The following is a 20,827-nucleotide window of genomic DNA, read 5'->3' on the forward strand; positions in this document are numbered from 1 at the left end:
CGCCCCCAGAGGGAGCCACACCTGACCTCCCGGGCAGGGGCCGTGAACAGAGCTGGAGGGAGTGCCCGCCCGGCTCCTGGCTCGGCCCCGGCCCCATCCCAGCCGCTGCCGGCGTCTGGGGAGCGAGCCAGCAGATCTGTCTGTCTGTCTGCCTCTCGAATAAGTCAAGGAACACAGAAGCAGTGAGCGCAGCAGTCTGGCTGCACAGCCGTCACCTGCTGTCTCCCGGGTGCAGCCCAGCAGGAGCCCGAGCCGGCAGAGGCCAGGCGCTCCCACGCAAGACGCGGGCGTCCTACCAGGTGCCACTGCTGGGCCAGTGCCTGTCCCTGCATTGGTGACACTGATGGCGGTGGGTGTGGGGGTGCTGCTCAGTGCACATGCCAGCCACCTCCAGCGTGCTGAGAGAAAGGTGCTGGGAACACCCACACACGCCTGTGAGCACAGACGCACACCTGTGAGCGCACACACACCTGTGAACACACATACACCTGGGAACACACACACACCTGGGAACACACACCTGTGAGCACACACGCACACCTGGGAACACACACACCTGTGAGCACACACGCACACCTGTGAGCACACACGCACACCTGGGAACACACACCTGTGAGCACACACAAACCTGGGAACACACACACCTGGGAACACACACATCTGTGAGCACACACATCTGTGCACACACATGCATAACTGTGAGCACACATGCACACTTGTGAACACACACACCTGTGAGCACACACGCACACCTGGGAACACACACACCTGTGAACACACACGCACACCTGTGAGCACACACGCACATGTGTGAACACACGCACACCTGTGAGCACACACACACACCTGGAAACATACACACCTGTCAGCACCCATACCTGTGCACACACATGCATACCTGTGAGCACACACACACACCTGTGCACACACACGCATACCTGTGAATGCACACACACCTGTGAACACATGCACACCTGTGAATGCCCACACACACCTATAAACACACACATGTGAACAGTCACACCTGTGAACACCCACACACCTGTGAACACCCACATGTCCTTTGAGCGCCCACACGTACCTGTGAGCACCACGCCGTGCCCCCGTTGGCTGCCGTGCCCCCCCCGGCAGGGACCCCGTCCAGCTGTCCCCGTGTCAGAGGCGACACCTGCACCTTGTCCAGCAGTACTTCCTGGGCCACCTGAGCACCGTGCAATGCCAGACACTCCGCCTCCCTCCCAGTCACACCCCGCTCTCCCTCCCTCCGTTCCTGGCCCAGGGTCACCCTCCATCCCGGTGGGTTTCCTTCGCTGGACACGCTGTGACCGGTGTCCTGCAGCCAAGCCCTGTTCTCGGCCCCTCCCATGGCCGGGCACGCGTGTTGGCGTCACTGCTACTGGGGCCGCACGGGGAGCCCTGCCCCGCTGGTGAGCTCTGTGTGCTGCTGTGAAATGCCAGGATCTGGGCGCTCCGAGAGGTCTGGGTGGACACAAGGCTCCAGCTTCCCCGGGGACCCGCTTCCTGGTGGAGGGCGGAACCGCTGGGTCCCAGGGTAACCTTGTGTCCCCCCGGCCTCTGCGCCCACACCCCATCCCCAGCTCACCCTGTGTCCTCCGGCCTCTGCACCCACACCCCATCCCCAGCTCACCCTGTGTCCCCCACCTCTGCACCCACACCCCATCCCCAGCTCACCCTGTGTCCCCTGGCCTCTGCGCCCATACCCCATCCCCAGCTCACCCTGTGTCCCCCCGTCTCTGCGCCCACACCCCATCCCCAGCTCACCCTGTGTCCTCCGGCCTCTGCGCCCACACCCCATCCCCAGGTAACCCTGTGTCCCCCCGTCTCTGCGCCCACACCCCATCCCCAGCTCACCCTGTGTCCTCCGGCCTCTGCGCCCACACCCCATCCCCAGGTTACCCTGTGTCCCCCGCCTCTGCACCCACACCCCATCCCCAGCTCACCCTGTGTCCTCCCGCCTCTGCGCCCACACCCCATCCCCAGGTAACCCTGTGTCCCCCTGCCTCTGCGCCCACACCCCATCCCCAGCTCACCCTGTGTCCCCCGCCTCTGCACCCACACCCCATCCCCAGCTCACCCTGTGTCCTCCGGCCTCTGCGCCCACACCCCATTTCCCGCATCCTCACCCACGCTTCTCCTCGGCCAGGGCCCCAAGGAAGGATGACGTGGACGCCTTTTCTCCCGCGAGTCGGCCACCTGGGTGTCTCCTCTGGGGACGTGTCTGTCCCACAGACGATTTGCAGTATTTTCTCCCATTCTTTGAGTCGTCTTTCCGCTTTCTGGGCCACGTTCTTAGAAACACGGAAGTCGTTGGTTCTTGTGGCGTCAGAGTTCTCTGGTTTCCCTTGGGTGCCTGTGTCTGTGTGGTGTGGAAGGACACAGTATCGCATCCAAGGTCACGAAGTCTAATGCTTACATTTTCTTCTAAGAGTTTTTTTTTTTAAGATTTATTTTATTTATTTGAAAGACAGAGTTACAGAGAGAGGTAGAGACAGAGAGAGAGAGAGGTCTTCCATCTGCTGGTTCACTCCCCAGATGGCTGCAACAGCCGGAGCTGCGCTGATCTGAAGCCAGGGGCCAGGAGCCTCCTCGGGGTCTCCCACACGGGTGCAGGGGCCCAAGCACCTGGGCCATCTTCTACTGCTCTCCCAGGCCACAGCAGAGAGCTGGATCAGAAGTGGAGCAGCTGGGACTTGAACCGGCACCCCTATGGGATGCCGGCACTGCAGGCAGCAGCTTTGCCCGCTGCACCGCAGCACCAGCCCCTCTTCTAAGAGTTTTCTAGTTGTAGCTCTGAGCGCGGAGGTCTCTGATCCACCTTGAGTTGAATTTTGTAGGTGGTGAGAGGTCACGGTTCTAACTCCACTCTCCTGCACGTGGATGCCCAGCTGTCCAAATCCTCCTCTCCTCGCCGGACGCTGGCTCACTCGCTGAAAACCCGTGGACAGACTGTGCAGGTTTCCCTCGGGACTCAGGTCTGCTCCTCCCGCCAGCACGGCCATCCTGCCGCCAGCCGCACGCCACCTTGGCCACTGGCTTCGCAGCGAGTTTTGAGGTGAGGAGCGGAGTCCTCTGCTCTTTGTCCACATTGCTTTGGCCGAGTCCCTCGCATTTCTGCATTCGCGTCAGGTCCGCTTGTCGGTATTTGCGAGAATGGCCTCGGGCTGTGACAGGGGTTGTGTTGAGTCACTGTCCGTCTTGCCTATCTGTTTTCCTGATGCACCTGGGAAAACAGTGGAAGATGGCCCAGGTCCTTGGGCCCCTGCACCCTCATGGGAGACTCGGTAGAAGCTCCTGGCTCCTGGCTCCTGGCCTTGGATTGGCTCAGCTCCGGCCGTTGCAGCATTTGGGGAGTGAATCACTCGGCCTGCCAGTCGTGAGCGTGGGAGAACTTCCTGTGTGCTTAGGCCTGCAGTTGGCTTCAGCAATGTTTTGTAACCTTCAGCGCACAAGTCTTCTACTTTGTGTGTGAATAGATTGTAGATAGAATTGTACGTTTCATTCATTTGTCTCTTGGTAACAGACAGATCTACAATTAATTGTTGTGTGTGTTCATCTTATATTCTGCAACCACGAGGAATCCATTTATTGGTCCCAGGGGGATTTTTTGGTGTGTGTGTGTGTGTGTGTGTGTGTATGTGTATTCTATATGCAAAACCATGTCGTCTGCTAAGAGAAAGAGCGTTAACTCTTCCCGCCCAACCCAGGAGCCCTTGTTTATTTGTCTTTACCGTCCTGGGTGCCCTGGGTAGCGGCTACAGTTCCACGCGGAATGGAAGTGCTGGTGCACGGTCCTTTGTCTGTCTGAACTTGGCCGAGGCTCTGTCTTTCACTGTTGGACCTGGGCTCACAGACACCCTGTCGGACGGAAGAGGTTCCTTTACGCCTTCAGTCTGAGGGATGTTTTCATCACAGAGGTGTCGGGTTTTGCACCTGGGTGTCTGCACCTGCTGGGTTAGTTGCATGGTTTCTACTCTTTCTGTTATAGAAACGGGAGTGCGCTGCACTGACTGACGGTTGTGAGTTGAACCAACCTTGACTTCCTGGGATCAGTCACCCTGTTCTGTATGTCGTTGCAACCTGTTTACTCGGTTTTTTTTTTTTTTAATATTTATTTTATGTATTTGAAAGGCAAAGTTACAGAGAGAGGGAGAGAGATCTTCCATCTGCTGGTTCACTCCCAAGTCCACAATGGCCAGGGCCAGGCCAGGCCCCGAAGCCAGGAGCTTGGAGCTCCATCCGGGTCTCCCGTGTGGGTGCAGGGGCCCAAGCACCCGAGCTGTCACTGCTGCCTCTAGGGAGCGTGTCCGCGGGAAGCGGCGTCCCGGCCGCCCCAGCACAAGATGCCGGCTCCTGGGAGAGAGCGATGGGCCCACTCACGGGGGCGGGAGCACCTCCCGTGGGCTGCACCCCTTCCAGGCAGCCCGGGGCCGGCATCCAGCACAGGGTCCACTGGAGGACAGCGGCGAGGGGCGGGGAGACGGGCTGGGCGCTGCCCACGGTGCCGGCACCCGCAAGCCCCTGTAGCGATCGGCAGAGTGCCCGGCCCGGGAGGCGCCGGTGACGGTGAGTGCCTTGTGCCGCCACCGCTCCGATTCCCTCCTAAATTCTCCTCTTGGGTTTTGCAGCAAGGGCAGGAGAGCAGGTTTCTTACTGCAAAGACAGGACTGCAGAGCTGAGGGTTTCCCCATCCACACGAAACATTGTTACTCCTAGAAGAGCTGAAAGCAAAGACGAAAGCAAACTATCAGCAGCCGGCTGGAGCGGATGGTTTTACAGTTTTAGCCCCGGTTCCTACTTGTGTCTGGTGCCCTGTGTGGTGGGGTCGGGTGGGGTTGGCCACTGTAGGAGGTGGGCCCGGTGGGAGGTGCCCAGGTCCCTGGGGCACTGCTGAGCGTGCTGTCTCGGGACCCACTTAGCTCTCGTGAGAGCCGGGCCAGCCTCCCGCCCTCCTACTGTGCTGCGTCGTGGGGCGTGGCCGGGAGGCCCTCACCGGAGCGGGCGGATGCTGGCGGCACCGCGAGCCCTCCCAGCCTCTCCTCTTCCTGGAGGTCGAGGCCTGGGGCTGAGTGACCGCTGCAGGAGCTTCCTGGGTGGGAAAAAGCTCGCTTCCCCTGTCGCCGTGGTCCGCCCACGCCTCTTTCTCGTGGCTGCTTGGTGCTCTGTGATGCTGAGAGACAGAAGCCCAGGAGTCCTGCGTTTCTCAAAGTCCAGCATCTTCCACGTCCGTCTGTCAAACATTTTAAAGTTAGCAGCATCTTGGGGGTTCCTGCTGGAAGCCAGCATCCTTTCAATTTTTAAAAAGATTTATTTATTTATTTGAAAGGCAGAGGCAGAGTTAGAGAGAGGGGTCTTTCTTCTGCTGGTTCACTCCCCAAATGACTACAATGGCTGGCACTGTGCCGACCCAAAGCCAGGAGCCAGGAGCTTCTTCCAGGTCTCCCACGCGGGTGCAGGGGCCCAGGACTTGGGCATCTTCCACTGCTTCCGAGGCCATAGCAGAGAGCTGGATCGGAAGTGGAACAGCCGGGACTTGAACTGGCGCCCATATGGGATGCTGGCGCTGCAGCTGGCAGCTTTACCCATTACACCACAGTGTTGGCCCCACATCCTTTTATTTTTAATCTTCACACGTAATAGCTTTATAAACACATCAAATTATTTGTAGCAATTCAGATAGTCTTATATTTTTAAGACTTATTTGAAAGGCAGAGTTACATAGAGGGGAGGTCTTCCATCTGCTGGCTCACTCTCTAAGTGGCTGAAATGACCGTGGCTGGGCCAGGCTGAAGCCAGGAGCCAGGAGCTCCATCTGGGTCTCCCACACGGGTGGCAGGGGACCGAGCACTTGGGCCATCTTGCGCTGCTTTCCCAGGCCACAGCAGGGAGCTGGGTTGAGTGGAGCAGCCGGGACTGGAAGCCGTGCTCGTCTGGGACGCCGGTGTTGGAGGCAGCAGCTGACCCCGCTGTGCCCCAGCACCAGCCCCTGTGAAAACTCAAACCAAATTGCTGCACGAGTGTAGACAGAAACATCAGGAATACAAACTGTGTATCTCTGTCTTCCCCAGGTTTTACTTTCTTTTAAAGTTTTCTGTGACATCGAAACCCCCAGGTGTTGGTGGCAGATCCTGGTGTGCTGGTGCAGCCTGACTTGGGGCGCAGGGGCGGCCCCAGGTGCTCCCCAGGGGGAGTCTGCTCCAGGGGTCCCATGTGGACAGCTAGGCTTCCGTCTCCCTGGAGCCCCCGGGTGGGTCTTGACTTAATGGATTGATGCATTGATTGCATCAGCTTGTAGGAGAGGTGTGGCGCTGGGGCAGGTGTGGGCACTGCTGGGGGGAGGCTTGTGGTGGCCCCGTCACCGGGGACCAGTCTCCTCTGGCCACGATGGCAGAGCAGGAGGCCTTCTGCCCATCCATTCGTCTGTCCGCCCGGGTGCCTGCAGGGTGGACGGGGCTCTGTGTGCTGGGAGGGGTGTGTAGACTCCGAAGGACTGCTGGGTGTAGGGCATGGTGGTGAGAAGGATGAGGGAGTGGGCGGCTCTGCCCCAGGCTGGAGGAGGGCAGGGCTGGGCTCCCTGGACACGTGGCCTCGTGGCTCAACAAGCAGACCCGGGAGCCCCCTGCTGTGGTGTGTCAGGGGCTGTCTCGGGCCAGGCCTCGCTTACATACAAAACACCTGGTGTGGCCTGGTCAGCATCCACCTGTGGTCAGCGTCCCCTGGAGGGCCTGGGCGCTCAGCCTTCCGCAGCCTCCCTTGCTGTGGGTGTGGCCACGGTGGCTTGAGCTGTCTGCCTAGTATCTGGCGTTCCCCGGGCCTGTTTCCCTGGAAACAAGAGGACCCGGCTCAGCCGACCTCCCCTGGCCAGGCAGGGAGAGGCCCCGTGTGGTTCTGAGACAGCGAGGGGGAGGTCGCTGCTCTGCCCTGCCACCTCCACCTGTCACCTCCCAGCTCAGGACAGCAGGACGAGGCTGGCCCGTGTCTCCGTGGGGCGCTGTGGTTGGGGCAGGGATTTAATGGCTGCTCCTAGGACATCTCAAGAGTCAGGACGTGACCTGCAGTGTGGCTGAACCCATGCATTTTGCAATCAGGAACCTAACAAATTAATGAACTTAAAAAAAAAAGGCAGAATAAGTGGGGTTTGTTGCTGATTTGCGGGCTCAGAGACGCGAGGGTCACGCAGTTATCAGCTGACACATCAGCCCGCCCCCGAGGCCTCCCCTGCCCGCCGTGGACTGTGCTGGTGAGCAGACACGCGGGTGCCATGCTCAGCTCCACCGCCTGCACACTGTGTGACCTCGGACCAGCCGCTGACCTCTCTGGGCGCAGCGTCCCTCCTGGGTACACCACGTGCAAAGTGGGGACCCAGGGCCAGGCTGCCTGCTGGGAGTTATTGTGAGTGTTTGCTGTCGCTATTAAGAGCATCGATGACGAAGCGTCCGTGGCGTGGGTGTCGCTCTGGGTCCACGTGGATGCTGTGTGCTGCCTGAAGTGGTCACACAACAGCCACTCATGGCGAACCCTGCAGGTGGTCCCCGCTGTGCTGAGAGAGGCTTGAACACCTGCCAGGGGAGGGGCTGGGCGGTCCGTGCTGCCTGCTGGGACTGGGACGCGTCCCCCACTCACAGGGCTCCTGGGGGCGTGTCTCTGCGTGTGCCTGCCCTCCGAGTCCTCCCCTTGACCGGCTCGGGCAGGTACCACGTGGCCCTCACGGCACCCACCCTGCCAGCTCTCCCTCCAGCTCAGATGCCAACCCGCGTTCCCCGGAGGGCAGCGGCGCCCCGCAGAGCCCGCGCTGGGACGAGCCGCCGCGAGTGTGCGCCCTAGAGCAGACGTGCAGTGTGTTCCGCGTGGACCTGGGCCACATGCGCTCCCTGCGCCTCTTCTTCAGGTGAGAACCGTCTCACCTGGGTGTGCCCCTAGGGCAAGGTTAGCGAACCCGCTCACTTGCCGCTCACCTGTTGCGGGGAAGCCCAGCCAGGGCCGCCCCCATGCTGTCCGCCACCCCCAACCCTGGCTCTCTGGACAGAGGCTCCGTTCTTTCCCAGGGGTCCATGGTCCCTGCAGGATCCCACCTCACGCTGCCCTCCTTACCTTCAGGGGACGCAAGACCACGCCCAGGGAAAGCGTTGCAGGGTTGGAGGGGGGCCCTGGTCCAGAGCCCCTGGCAGCTTCCCCCCAGAGCCAGCCCTACAGCGTGGAGCAAGTCCACACCCATGAGGGTCTTCTGGAACCCACTCCCACTGGGGTTCAAACTCAGATTCCAGCTGGCCTCCACACCAGGTGTCCCGGGCAGGCGGACCGCGTAGGGAGAAGGCAGACCCGGTGGTCTGAAGGAGCCACTCCAGGGCCCCCCAGGAGGGAGCTCTAGTGCCTTCCTCGGCAGAGGGGCGGGTGGCTTGGGAGGAAACGGGGTTCTGCCCCACCCCCACCCCCACCCCTCAGCTGGGACCCACGGCTTCCAGCTCCGAGGCCCAGCGCGGTGGCCCCCGCTGTACTTAGCAGTCAAGCCCGCGCAGCCCCATCCAGCGGCTTCTCTCTTCCTCTCCCACGGCCCCTCAGTGACGAGGCCTGCACCAGCGGCCAGCTGGTGGTCGCCAGCCGGGAGAGCCAGTACAAGGTCTTCCACTTCCACCACGGCGGCCTGGACAAGCTGTCGGACGCGCTGCAGCGGTGGGAGTGCTGCACGGACACGCACCTCAAAGAGCAGGTAGCCCCGGGGGTCCCGGGGCCGGGGTCTCCGTGTGCGCGGTGGTCTCGGCAGTCCAGTGGCCGAGGAGAGCGGCCACCGCGGGCTCGCAACGTGCGCCTGGGGCTTTGTGCAGCCGGGCTGTGCACTTGAGAAACCGTGTTTTGACAGGGCTTGCTGCCATATTTTGCTCCATCTACATACAAATGTAATAAGAGCTCCTTAATGATTTGTTTAAGACACTCCATGCCCTCCCTTCTCAGAGCCTCCTGCTGGCTGCCCCCACCCCACCCCCGCATCCAACAACCTTTGATTTTTGAATTAAGTGTCAGCTGCATTTTCGCCCTGGAGTCGCGGCTGCACACGGAGACGTCCTGACAGGCCGGCTCCGGGCCCCGGCTCCCGAACAGCGGCCCTTTGTATGTGGCCAATCACACGTAATTTACCGCAGGCACCGGGCCGGGCCGGCGAGGCCGCACCAGGCATTCATGCCGTGTGTGCGCTGCGGTGGGAGAGCGAGCGTGGGGGGCGGCGGGGCGCAGCGAGGGAAGGCGCTCCGAGGGTGGAGGTATTTTCATTTTAATTGCGTCTAATTACACTCGCCATTTAGGGCCTCTCCTTTCAGACCCTGGGAACGGCAGGGCCGCCCGGCTTCCAAAGCCGGGCGCGGGGGCACTCATCGCCGCCGCTCTTCCTCCCGTCCAGCAGCTCGCGGACGAGAGGACGTGCCTGCAGTTCTCCATCCGGCGGCCCAAGCTGCCCTCCTGCGAGACCCACCCCGAGGAGAGCGCCTACGGCCGGCTGGACGGCGCCGCCTGGCTCAGCCACCTCAACGCCCTGGGACAGGTGGAGGAGGAGTACAAACTCCGCAAGGTGAGGCGGGGCGGGGCCGGGGCGGGGCCACAGCCCCCTGGGGGAGCCCGGGTCCCCGCGCCCGGCGAGGTCCGGGCAGGAGCAGAGCTGGGGGCGGGGCCGGGAGCGGGGCCACAGCCCCCTGGGGAGCCCGGGTCCCCGCACCCGGTGAGCTTCTGGCGGGGGCGGGGCCACAGCCCCCTAGGGGAGCCCAGGACCCCGCACCCGGTGAGCTTCTGGCGGGGGCGGGGCAGGGCAGGAGGCGGGGCGCGGCCACAGCCCCCGGGGGAGCCCGGGTCCCCGCGCCCGGCGAGGTCCGGGCAGGAGCAGGGCCACCAGCCTCCGGGGGAGCTCGGCCGCTGCGAGGTCGGGGGGGCGGGGGCAGTCGCGCTGGGTCTGGGGGAGCCGGTGTCAGCCGGCATATTGGAGTCTGCGTGAGACGCGGCCTCTCCAAAACCCCGGATTAGGCCGCGCCTCCCTGGGGGGCATTGACATGAAAATGAGGCCGGTTTGTGTCCGTCTGGGAACCGGGGGCCGGGTCTTTCCCGCTGCGAACCGCCCAGGACAGCTCGGGGCCCCGGGGTCCTCAGCCCGCCCTGCCCGCTGCTGCAGGCCATTTTCTTCGGCGGCATCGACGTGTCCATCCGCGGGGCGGTCTGGCCCTTCCTGCTGCGCTACTACAGCCCCGAGTCCACGGCGCAGGAGCGCGAGGCGCTGCGGGCGCACAAGCGCCAGGAGTACGCGGCCATCCAGCGGCACAGGTACCGCAGCCCCCGGCCCTGGGGCGCGAGCGAGGGCCGATGCGATGCGTGCTGGCCCCCACGCAGCCCCCGGCCCCTCGGAGGCGTGTTGCCCCCGACGCAGGCCCCAGCTGAGGCGGGGCTGGGGGCGGAGCCCCGCCTGGGCCTCACCGCCCGCCCCAGGGCTGCGGGTGCCTGGGACCGGCAGAGGCTCCGGTTCCCCGCTGGGCCGCACCCTCTGGAACGCTGGGACCGAGGCGCTGACCCCCACCCTCACCGCCCCACGCAGCAGCCCGGGGGGCTGGGAGGGACCCCTCCCGCAGGGTGGCTGCTCCCCGCCCGTGCCCGGCGCTGTCACCGACGCGGGGGCACCTGCCCACACAGGCTCTCCATGACGCCGGAGGAGCACAGGGCGTTCTGGCGCAATGTGCAGTTCACGGTGGACAAAGACGTGGTCCGCACGGATCGCAGCAGCCAGTTCTTCCGGGGCGAGGGCAACCCCAACGTGGAGAGCATGAGGTACCCGCCCCCCACCCCCGTCCCTCCCCACCCTGCACAGGGCAGCCCCCACACCTGTCCCTGCTCAGCTCACGCCCGCCGTGAGTGCGCCACAGAGCCAGAGCCTGGCACAAAAGTAGCAGTCTGACCGCGTCCCTGCCAGCCCCACCTTGTCTCCGGCCATCAGAAAGCTGGGCCCACGGCCTGGGGTGCGGCCAGCTGCGGCCACTGCCTGTGCACGGGGAGCCCCCTCTGTCTTGGTCCAGAGCTCAGGCCCTAGAGATGGCCATCCAACGCTGCCTCCCCAAAGATCAAGGCCAAGGAGGGGGACGGGCAGTCGAGGGCTCCAGCCTGGGGTTCCCGGGACCCCAGCAGCGGCGAGGACAGGGAGGGGAGGGTCGTGCCCACCCTCTGCCGTCTCCACCGCCTGACCAGGAGGATCCTGCTGAACTATGCCGTGTACAACCCAGCCATCGGCTACTCCCAGGGCATGTCCGACCTGGTGGCGCCCATCCTGGCCGAGGTCCTGGACGAGTCGGACACGTTCTGGTGCTTTGTGGGTCTGATGCACAACACAGTCTTCGTCAGCTCCCCTCGGGACGAGGACATGGAGAAGCAGCTGGTGAGCCCCGGGGTGGGGGAGGGGCGCCAGGCGGGAGCCAGGCCGCCTGCTCCTCTTGCTGCCGGCAGCCTTGCGGGCACTGCTGGTGGGGTTCCAGAAACGACCAGCTGCCTCCAGGGGGCTGCGTCCCCCAGGCTATGGGGATGACACCCCCTCCCCGCCTCCGTGCAGGCCCACGGCGTGCTGTTCCTATCCCTGGGGGGCCCGACTGGCACCTCTCCCCTAAGGGACCAGCCTGGAGGGGCCGGGCAGCACAGGACAGTAGGGCAGGTGTCCAGCGAGGCTGGGAGGGCCAGGGACAAGTCCAGGCACCGAGTCACTGTCCTCGCTGCTTGTCACCTGTTGGCACCAGGCCCCAGGACACGGCTGGCCCTCCAGTCCTGGGAGCTGAGCGTGCAGCAGGGGGCCGGGGAGGGGTCCAGAAACCCCTGTGACACAGGCGGGCAGGGCCCTGAGCGGCCCTGGGGCTCGGCTGAGCAGAACGTTCCGGGCAGTGACCCTGAGGGCCTGGTCTCCGAGCAGATGTGTCCGCGCTGGGATTGAGAGGCGGGGCTGGCAGCTCGCACTTAGGTCTGACCCCTGGGCTGCAAGGTCGGACAGGGAGAGCCGCACACAGCACAGGGGTGTGAGGGGTGGAGCCGAGAGCTGGGGTGGCCGTGAGCAGGGCCCAGCGGCACGTGTGGCCTTGACCCTGCTGAGGGTCACAGGGCTGTCCTGGGACTGGGCCCCAGGATCTGCAGTAGGAGCAATGCATCACTTGTGTGGGAAGGGGCACGTGAACCTGGGCCCCGCCCCCCCCCCCCCCCCCCGCTGGGATCCGCAGAGGCCTGCCCCTGCCCAGTTAGCCTGCTCCCGCAGCCCGCGTGCTGCCACGTCGGGTCCCCACGGCCCCTGGGCAGGCAGTGTGCGGCCAGCGACTCATCAGTGGCATTGCGGTGAAGTCAGCATCCCCAGCCCCGTGCCCCCAGAAATGGCCTCCCCCCACCCCACCCCTGGGAGGTGCCCTGAGGCTCAGACACACCCCCTCCACGCCCTGAATCCCCCCAAGGTGAGGCGTCGCGGTGAAGGGAGCAGAAGGGGTTCGGGCCAGAGTGAGGCTCCCACTCACCTGGCGGGGGTGGGGATCAGACAGGTTCCGGGTGGGGGGCGGTGGAGGCTGGGGTGTCTTCCCAGCTCGGGAGCCACTCCGCCTCCCCAGCCACACGGGGCCGACGCCCTGCCCCCAGCTGTGGTCTCAACGCTGGGGCGAGCCCGCGAGGGCAGGTGCGAGCCGGGTTCTGGGGGTGGAACCGAGTGAGCGGAAGACAGGGGTGTTCGCACACAGGGGGCCTTGGCGGGTTGGGGTCCCTGGACGAGGGGCTCACACGGCCTGGCCTCGCCCCCAGCTGTACCTGCGGGAGCTGCTGCGGCTGATGAACCCGCGCTTCTACCAGCACCTGGTGTCCCTGGGCGAGGACGGCCTGCAGCTGCTCTTCTGCCATCGCTGGCTGCTGCTCTGCTTCAAGCGCGAGTTCCCGGAGGCGGAAGCCTTGCGGATCTGGGAGGCCTGCTGGGCCCACTACCAGGTGAGCCGGGCGCGAGGCCTTGCGGGCGGCCCCCTGCCGGCCCCTCCCGCCGCGGCTGCCTCCAGACCTGCAGCTCACCTCCCAGCAGCCGAAATCGATGCAAATTGCCCACTGACTGTGCTCATTACCACGCTCGGGCGCCGCGCTCCTACCTGTCACCGCCAATCAGTGCGAGAGACATCAGCGGGGCTGAGCGGGGCCTCCCTCGGGACTGCTCAGCCAGGGCAGGGCCAGCTCACTCGGTCCCCCGCCTGCCGGGGGCCAGGACCTGAGATCCGGCCTCCCCAGCAGCCGCCCTGGAGAGCCCCGGCCGGTGGTGCACAAATGCTGGCCCTGTCACTCAGGGACAAGCAGGCCTTATGCAGGGGGAGGGGAGCTCTGGGGACCCAGCCACCTTGGGGACATCCTCTGCAGGAGCTCCGGCTCTTCTCCCCGGCGGCAGCCCGCACTCGGACCCGCCGGTAGCCCTGAGCACTGGGCCTCAGGGTTCCCCTCCTTGCTAACGCCTCTGGGGACCTCTAGCCGGCAAAGGGAGACAGGCCGTGTTCTGTGCTCCGGCCACCCGGCCGGGTCTCAGCAAACGTGACGTGCGCAGCCTGGGAGCTGGCACGTGGTGGGAAGCGCTGGCCCGGCTGGCCCAGGAGCCAGTTCAGCAACACAAGGCAGAACTGTGTTTCCCGGCGGTGCTGGGCACAGGCTGATGGCGGGCGTGAGCTCCGATCACCGCCCATGCTCCGTCCACGTGCCAGGCGTCGTGAACACGAGTGAAAAATCCCAGGGGGCCGTTCGCACATCTCTGCTGGCTGCTACTTTGTTGGGAGCCCACGGAGCAGGCTCCCCGTGGCCGCGCTGGGGCCCTTCAGTGGGGGAGGGGGCTGGCCAGCCAGGAGTGAGCATTGTGAAGGGGCGGTCCCTGCTACTGTCCAGTGGCCCCCGGGCAAGGAGGGCTCTACTGATGTCCACTGCTGGGCCGCCCCGGGGGCAGCAGGCCCGCCCTGTGGGCTGGGAACTGGAGCCAGCAGGCTTAGGGTGCACGCCCTCCACTCCACGTTCCTCGTGAGGGAAGTGGGCATCAGCCTCCGGGTGCCCCTGCCGCCTCCCTTGGGAGCCAGGACGAGGCTCTTCTGCATTCCGGGGGCGAACAGGGCGGCCTGGGCAGGAGGGTGGGACTGTGGGCTGCCCAGAGCCTCTGCCTGGTCTGCCTTGGGGACTGGGTTCCGTCTGGTTAATGCCCAGAGACTAAACACGACTCCCTGTGCCCCCCGCCCCCGCCCTGTCCTGGGAGCAGGTGTCCCTCCAGGCGTCCAGGCAGGAGCTGCACAGGATGCACGTGGCCAGGACCGCGTGGCCTGGAGGAGGGCAGTGGAGCCCTGGTGGCCTCTGCAGTGAGGTTAAGGACGGGGGATTGCTCCAGCCCTGCAGGGGCAGCCAGGGAGCTGCCTGCCTGTTCCTCCCGCGTTATCCTGCCAGCACACCCGACAGCTGTCCCGGGGCACAGGTGGGGGACATCTGGCCCGGAGGCAGGAGGACCATGACGGGGCAAGTGCCAGAGGCTCTTCCTTGACCCATGGGAGCGCGCCTGAGCCAGCCTTGGGAAGACCCTCACCGCGGGGCTGGACGGAGCCAGACCAGGCCTGAGGAGACCACCCGAGAGCAGGGTGCACCTGCGGCATTGTGCGCTTTGCTGGCGCAGCAGCACGGGACACAGGTGCGCACAGTGGCCGCTTTAGCAGGTGCAGGAACTGAGGACAGAGGCAGTGTGGTTCGGGCCAACATCTGGGCCGTGAGCGCCACCGCCTCTGCACACGGCACCTCTGCACACGGCGCCTCTGCACACGGCGCCTCTGCACACGGCGCCTCCGCACACGGCACCTCCGCACACGGCACCTCCGCACGGGGCGCCTCCGCACGGGGAGCCTCTGCACATGGCACCTCTGCACGAGGCGCCCTTGCACACCGGCCCCCGGGGCAGGGTCCGCATCTGACCGCCCCTCTTCCCCCCAGACAGACTACTTCCACCTCTTCATCTGCGTGGCCATCGTGGCCATCTATGGGGATGACGTCATTGAGCAGCAGCTGGCCACCGACCAGATGCTGCTGCACTTTGGAAACCTGGCCATGCACATGAACGGGGAGCTGGTTCTCAGGAAGGTGAGTGTGGCCCCGCCCCTGCACGCAGAGCCCCGCCCCACGCTCACAGCCCCGCCTCTGCACGCAGAGCCCCGCCCCACGCTCACAGCCCCGCCCCTGAGCGCAGAGCCCCGCCTTCAGAGCTTCGCCCTTTGCAAGCTGGCCTCCCCTAAACCGTGGGCTGCTCCCCGGTGTCCAGAGAGGCCATCACAGAGCCTGCCCACACCTGGCTCTGCCCGCATCCCCACCCGCGGCACTGGGCACTTCCTACTGAGGTCCAGGGGTCGGCAGGTGTCGCTGCGCATGGGGCTGTGTGTGTTGGAGCCCGGCTGAGGCAGTGTGCCTGCCCTGGGGTGCGTGAACCGGCGGAGCTGGAGTGGGGCGGGCAGCTTGGGGTCAGCCCCCACCCCTGGTCTGCCGAGTGAAGGGACCGTGCAGGACCTGCTGCCGCTCCAGGTCCCCTGCTGCCCGGACGCCTGCTGGAGGTGCTGCTGGTTAGAGGTCTCTGGGGGTGCCCAGGGGACACCCCAAGCAGACCCAGCACGCGGCGATGGTGTGGCAGAGGCCTGGCCAGCTGGGCGGGGCCCGTTCACCCTTCAGGTGAACACAGGTGGGAGCTGCCCTCTGCGTGCTCCCGGGAGTGCTGCCTCCGGGCCTGCGGGGCCCTCGGCTCTGAGATCCCGGACGTTGGCCATCGTTGGCCATCGCTGCCGTAGCTCCCTGCAGCTCCGGGGGGTGGGGGGACCAGGGGCCCAGGCTGCCTGCCGCCTGCTCACCGAGCCTCCTCTCTCGGCAGGCGAGGAGTTTGCTGTATCAGTTCCGCCTCCTGCCCCGCATCCCCTGCAGCCTGCATGACCTCTGTAAGCTGTGCGGGACGGGCATGTGGGACAGTGGCTGCATGCCCGCTGTGGAGTGCACCGGCCAGCACCCGGGCTCCGAGAGCTGCCCCTATGGGGGCACCGTGGAGCCGCCATCGCCCAAGCCCCCGAGGGAAAGCAGGAAGGGCCCCAAGGTGCCCAGGGAAGTCTTTGCCTTCCGCAGATAGGTGGGGCTGGCCGCCCAGACCAGGACCCAGGGGACCCCCCCAGAGGTCTGGGGCAGGTGGGTGGGGAAGGGCCAGGGCATGGTGGAATCGTCCAGAAGGGAGCCCCTCGTCGTAGCAGCGGTGAAGTCGGCGTCCAAGAGTGACAGGGGTCAGGCCCGCCGGCACCCCGAGAAGAGCCGGGAAACGCAGCCGCCCCACCCGAGACTCGGGCTGCTGGCTGCCCCGGGGAGCCCCCACCCGAGACTCGGGCTGCTGGCTGCCCCGGGGAGCCCCCACCGGAGACTCGGGCTGCTGGCTGCCCCGGGGAGCCCCCACCGGAGACTCGGGCTGCTGGCTGCCCCGGGGAGCCCCCACCGGAGACTCGGGCTGCTGGCTGCCCAGGGGAGCCCCCACCGGAGACTCGGGCTGCTGGCTGCCCCGGGGAGCCCAGCGCACCCCAGGAGGGGCCTGCAGCTGCCTTAGCGACGATGACCGCACCTGGCTGAGGAGAAGGCGAGGAGAGAGGCCCCCGGCATCTGCCTGCGTCGGGGTGTGTGGACAGCAGCAGGGGTCTCGTCCAGGCGAGCTGGCCAGCAGGGCTTGTTCTCGGGGCCAAGCGCACTTCCCGTGGTTTCCCCGGCCGCCCCGGGAGGCCCACGTCTGCCCCCACCCCCACCCCAGGAAAACCAGCCCGACTGCAGCGTAGACAGGTTAGGAGCCCCAGGGAGCCCCGGGGCTGGGGGCCTCTCGCCCGCCGGCCACACGGTGGGTGCCCCTGGCCTGCCCCTGAGCGAGCCGCAGGCTGGTGGAGAAGTGTGGGGTTCCTTCCCCCGAGCTGGAGTCTCTGTGAGCCCCTCAGGGGTGTTGGGGGTCAACCCTGGCAAGCAGCAACCAGAGAGGGCTCAGCGGCTTGGGGTTGTGTGCGCATGCGTGTGTGGATCATGTGCGTGTGTGTGTGTGTGTGTGTGTACAGACCTGTGCATGCACGTGTGTGTACCTGTGTGTGCCTGTGTATGTGGGCAGACCTGTATGTGTGTGTGTGTGTGTGTGTGTGTACATATGTATGTGTCTTGGGGGAAGACTGTGTGTGCATGTGTGTGTGCCTGCATGTATGTGTGTATGTTGGCAGATCCGTGTGTGTGTATGCGTGTGTGTGTGTGTGCAGGATCCCTGGCAGACGCCCTGCTGTGTCCCCGGGAAGAGGTCATGTATTAACTGCCCAGCCCAGACAAAGGCTCCTGACACAGACTCCTCAGCGACCTGCAGAGCCCGTGGACAGGGCTCCCCTGCAGCCGGACACCAGAGTGACCACAGCGAAGCAGCCAGCACTCGGGGCTCCCGGCTTTCCCTGTGGGAGCTCGGTCTCCCCGCACACTCTCCAAACGCAGTCCTGCTGGGACACATGGGGCGGGACACATGTTCCTGCTGGGACACACGGGGCGGGACACATGTTCCTGCTGGGACACACGGGGCGGGACACATGTTTCTGCTGGGACACATGGGGCGGGACACATGTTCCTGCAGACACGCGGGGCGGGACACATGTTCCTGCAGACACGCGGGCGGGGTGGGGGGAGACCTGTGGTGGGCGCTCCGGTCCTGCACTGCTGGAGTCAGGGTCGCAGGCCGAGGGCCCCTTCCTGGTGGGGGTGGGATTGCCGGCCGCCGGCTGCGCGGGCTGGGGTGCTCTTGGCAGGCGTTCCAAGGTCCGTCCGTCCTGGGGCGGGGGCTTCTGGGAAGAGGCTCCTTGGTACCCAGCGCGTCCTGCCCTGACCCTCTGCCACACCAGACCCCAGACCCGGCTGTGCCCGTTAGGCGTCGCCGCAGCCGTGCTGTGCCACAGGGCACCCCACGACTCCTGACCTACAACAGGTGAGCTTGCCTAGCGCCTGGCGCCACGGCCAGCTGTCCGGGCCGGCCAGTTCTGGCTCTGCCTGGGCTCCCATGTCGCAGGCCCACTGGGTGTGAGCTCTCGCCCCCGGGGCGTCAAGGGCAGAGGTCCCTGGGGCTCTCTCGCCCTCCTGCAAGCTAACCCTGGCACAGCGAGCGTCCTGCACCCTCTGCGGGCCACACCGGCCGGCATCGTGTTGGCCGAAGCGAGTCCCCCAGGGTGGGAAGGGGGCGCTCTGCTTTTGGTCCCCTTTGCACAGTCCTGTGGCAGAAGGTCAAGAACTCGGAGGGTGGAGGCCTGGGCCCAGCCCCCAGGCAGCCTTGGTCCAGGTGGCACCGTTTTAGGACTCGCAAGAGCAGGCACCCTGGCCACTCTGGTGGGGCCGGGACCCCGTGTTGTGCCGTTCTGGGGGCAGGGTGAGCAGGGGCGCAGGCGTGCAGAGGGTCCCGCGGGTGAGGGCATTCCTCTGTATCCCTGCCCTCCACGCCTGATTCAGAGCCACCTGCCCCGTCTCACACCGCGTGCCAATCCCCTACTCCCACCTTCGCGGCTCCCACCTCACACCGCCTCCCCGGGCTGGCCCAGGCCCCAGTGAGCTCTGTACCCCGAGGCCGGCCGGAGGCTCCCGAGCCCAGAGCTGGCGGAGCCGGCTGCTGCTCACCCGGGCATGGAGAAGCCACAGCCCTGGCTCACCCACTCCCTGCATCCGGGTGCAGTTAGAGGAAGCAGCCCACCCCCCTGCCCCCCAGCAGCTGCTGCCCCGGAGCCCTCCCAGTTCGGTCATCAGACGCCGCCCGTGCGCCCCCAGCCACGCTGCTGAGGTACCCACCCCGTTCTTCCACGTGTTGCCTGACGTGGCCGGCCAGCACCCCGCGCACGCGGGCTGAGAGGCTGCCGCGCCGATGTGTGAGCTCAGTGCTGGGCAGTTCAGGGCCTCTGGGACCAGAAGGCAGCTTGATGGACGCGTGCGGTGCCAGGGCAGAGGGGACGCACAAACTGGGAGACGGGGGGCTGGGGCCACCCGGGCTGGGAGGAGGGACCTGTCTGCTCGCCAGGGTGCAGAGGGAAGCAGCACGCTCTTCCAGAAGGTTCCGACTCAAGGTCCAGCCAGGGAGACTGGGAGCCCGCACGTCACGGTCCACTGGCCCCCTTCTGCTCGGAGCAACGATGTCCCAGGTCCAGAGGGCAGCTCTGTGCGAGACCTGGGCCTGGGCCACCATCAGCAGCCAAGAGGTGGCACGGAGCCGGCTGGAGCCCTGCAGGGGCTGGGGGAGGGGCTGCCCTGGCTGTGGTTGCGGCTGGCGGGGGTCAGCCAGCTGTGGCCTTCATGGTGGCTCTGGGAATGGAGGCAGAGGTGGCAGCCAGGACTGGGGACCTGGCGCAGGGGTTTCCCTACGGAGCAGAAATAATGGGGGGTGTGGCCAGGAATCCTCAGCGCTGTACCCTGGGGAGGCCTCGTCCCACATCGCTCCCCTCCCCCTGCTGGGGGCCCCAGCGGGTCAGGGACGGCTTGGGGGGCCCCCTCACCCCCAGCAGAGGGAAGTCTCGCCCCTCAGAGGAAGGGGAAGGGCTCCAGCCTGGGCCAGAGGCAGCCACAAGGCTGGGGACCTGGAATCAAAAACCGGCCAGGGTCGGGCGTCCCCAGCTTGGAGGGACACCCTGAACTAAAGCTTCGTTACCCCCAAGGTTCGTGCAGCCTGTGGGCTGCTCCCCCACGGGGTGGGGAGCAGTGCTGTGCACAGGGGGGAGCCCTCACCTGGGGCTTGTCTGCCTGCAACCCACCCGGCCTCAGCTTCTTCATCTGTGAAATGGGACCACCAGCGCCCACCCAGGACGGCTGTGGGGCCCCTGGCGTTGAAGCCGCCGGCACGAGAGTTCTTTGCCGTACCCCAGACAACCTCGCCTGCCACTCAGGGAAGAGCCGGCTGGCCCTAGCCCTCGGCGTGGCATCGGCGACCGGGCTGCTTCCGCACACACAGCCAGCTGCGCCCTGCCGAGGGCCAACCTCTCTGTGCCTCTTCTGTGGAGATCCCTCCACGCCACCCACTCCCATCACGAGAACTCAGCCGTGAGATGCACCCTCGGCCGTCCCGCGAGACGCGTGTCCAGGAGGCGGGTGGGTGCCCGCCGGCCCCTGCCCCGCGCTGTGACAGCCCCGAGGGCCGCAGCCCCTGGAGTGGAGCCTGGAGACTGGAGGGGGCGGGCACGGAAGCAGCGTGTGTCGTCCCGGGTGGAAAGGTAGCTTCTAGGATCAAGGGGGGGCGGGGTCAGGTCACACTTGTGGGTGAGGGGCCGTTGTCGCTAGGGAGAGTTTCACGGGATTCTCGCCGGCGCTCACTGGTGTCCATGGCTCGCCATCTGTTCTCGGCATTTTGTTTTATTTTGTTTTTAACTACAGCCGCCCACTGGTCAGGCCCTGGGGCTGGTTACCACGACCCCTGCTCGCTGGCCCCCCAGAACTTCTGGTTCTCACGGATTCCACTGCAAAGCAAATAAAATCATCTTGACAACCGGTGTGCCTGCTCCACGCCTCGGCGGGGCTGGCGGGGCTGGCGGGCTGGGCACACGGGGCCCCATGGCAGGGCAGGCGAGGCCTGGGGCCACCTCCCCTTCCCCCACCGACTTCCTGCTCCCGGACGGGGCGAGAGGCTGGCTGGGGGCACAGCAGGTCCCTGCTCTGGGGAGACCTTGCCTGCTGGGCCTCGGGGGACAGGCAGATCCGGACCGGGCAGAGTTCAGGAAAGATCCACTGGCCTCCTGCCGCGGGGATGGGGGCAGCACTCAGAAGCTGCTGCTGCGGC

At 65.7% G+C, this 20,827-nt stretch overlaps 1 protein-coding gene across 4 annotated transcripts in view; it reads left to right on the forward strand.

Moving 5' to 3' along the window:
• The window catches only part of TBC1D16 (TBC1 domain family member 16), a 58,543-nt gene extending 38,007 nt beyond the window's left edge, over positions 1–20,536 (forward strand). For 2 of the 4 annotated variants that reach the window (XM_070059965.1, XM_070059966.1), the window contains exons 4-12: positions 7,745–7,906; positions 8,578–8,725; positions 9,410–9,577; positions 10,169–10,317; positions 10,681–10,815; positions 11,230–11,416; positions 12,802–12,981; positions 14,986–15,132; positions 15,908–20,536. In XM_070059965.1, the coding sequence (XP_069916066.1) occupies positions 7,745–7,906; positions 8,578–8,725; positions 9,410–9,577; positions 10,169–10,317; positions 10,681–10,815; positions 11,230–11,416; positions 12,802–12,981; positions 14,986–15,132; positions 15,908–16,156 (1,525 nt within the window). In that variant the 3' untranslated portion in view covers positions 16,157–20,536. The remainder of the gene's footprint in view (positions 1–7,744; positions 7,907–8,577; positions 8,726–9,409; positions 9,578–10,168; positions 10,318–10,680; positions 10,816–11,229; positions 11,417–12,801; positions 12,982–14,985; positions 15,133–15,907) is intronic. The other 2 variants (XM_070059967.1, XM_070059968.1) reach the window with 2 other exon arrangements.
• The last annotated feature ends 291 nt before the right edge of the window (positions 20,537–20,827 follow it).

Source organism: Oryctolagus cuniculus, chromosome 17, assembly GCF_964237555.1.
Source record: "Oryctolagus cuniculus chromosome 17, mOryCun1.1, whole genome shotgun sequence".
NCBI classification, from domain to species: domain Eukaryota; kingdom Metazoa; phylum Chordata; class Mammalia; order Lagomorpha; family Leporidae; genus Oryctolagus; species Oryctolagus cuniculus.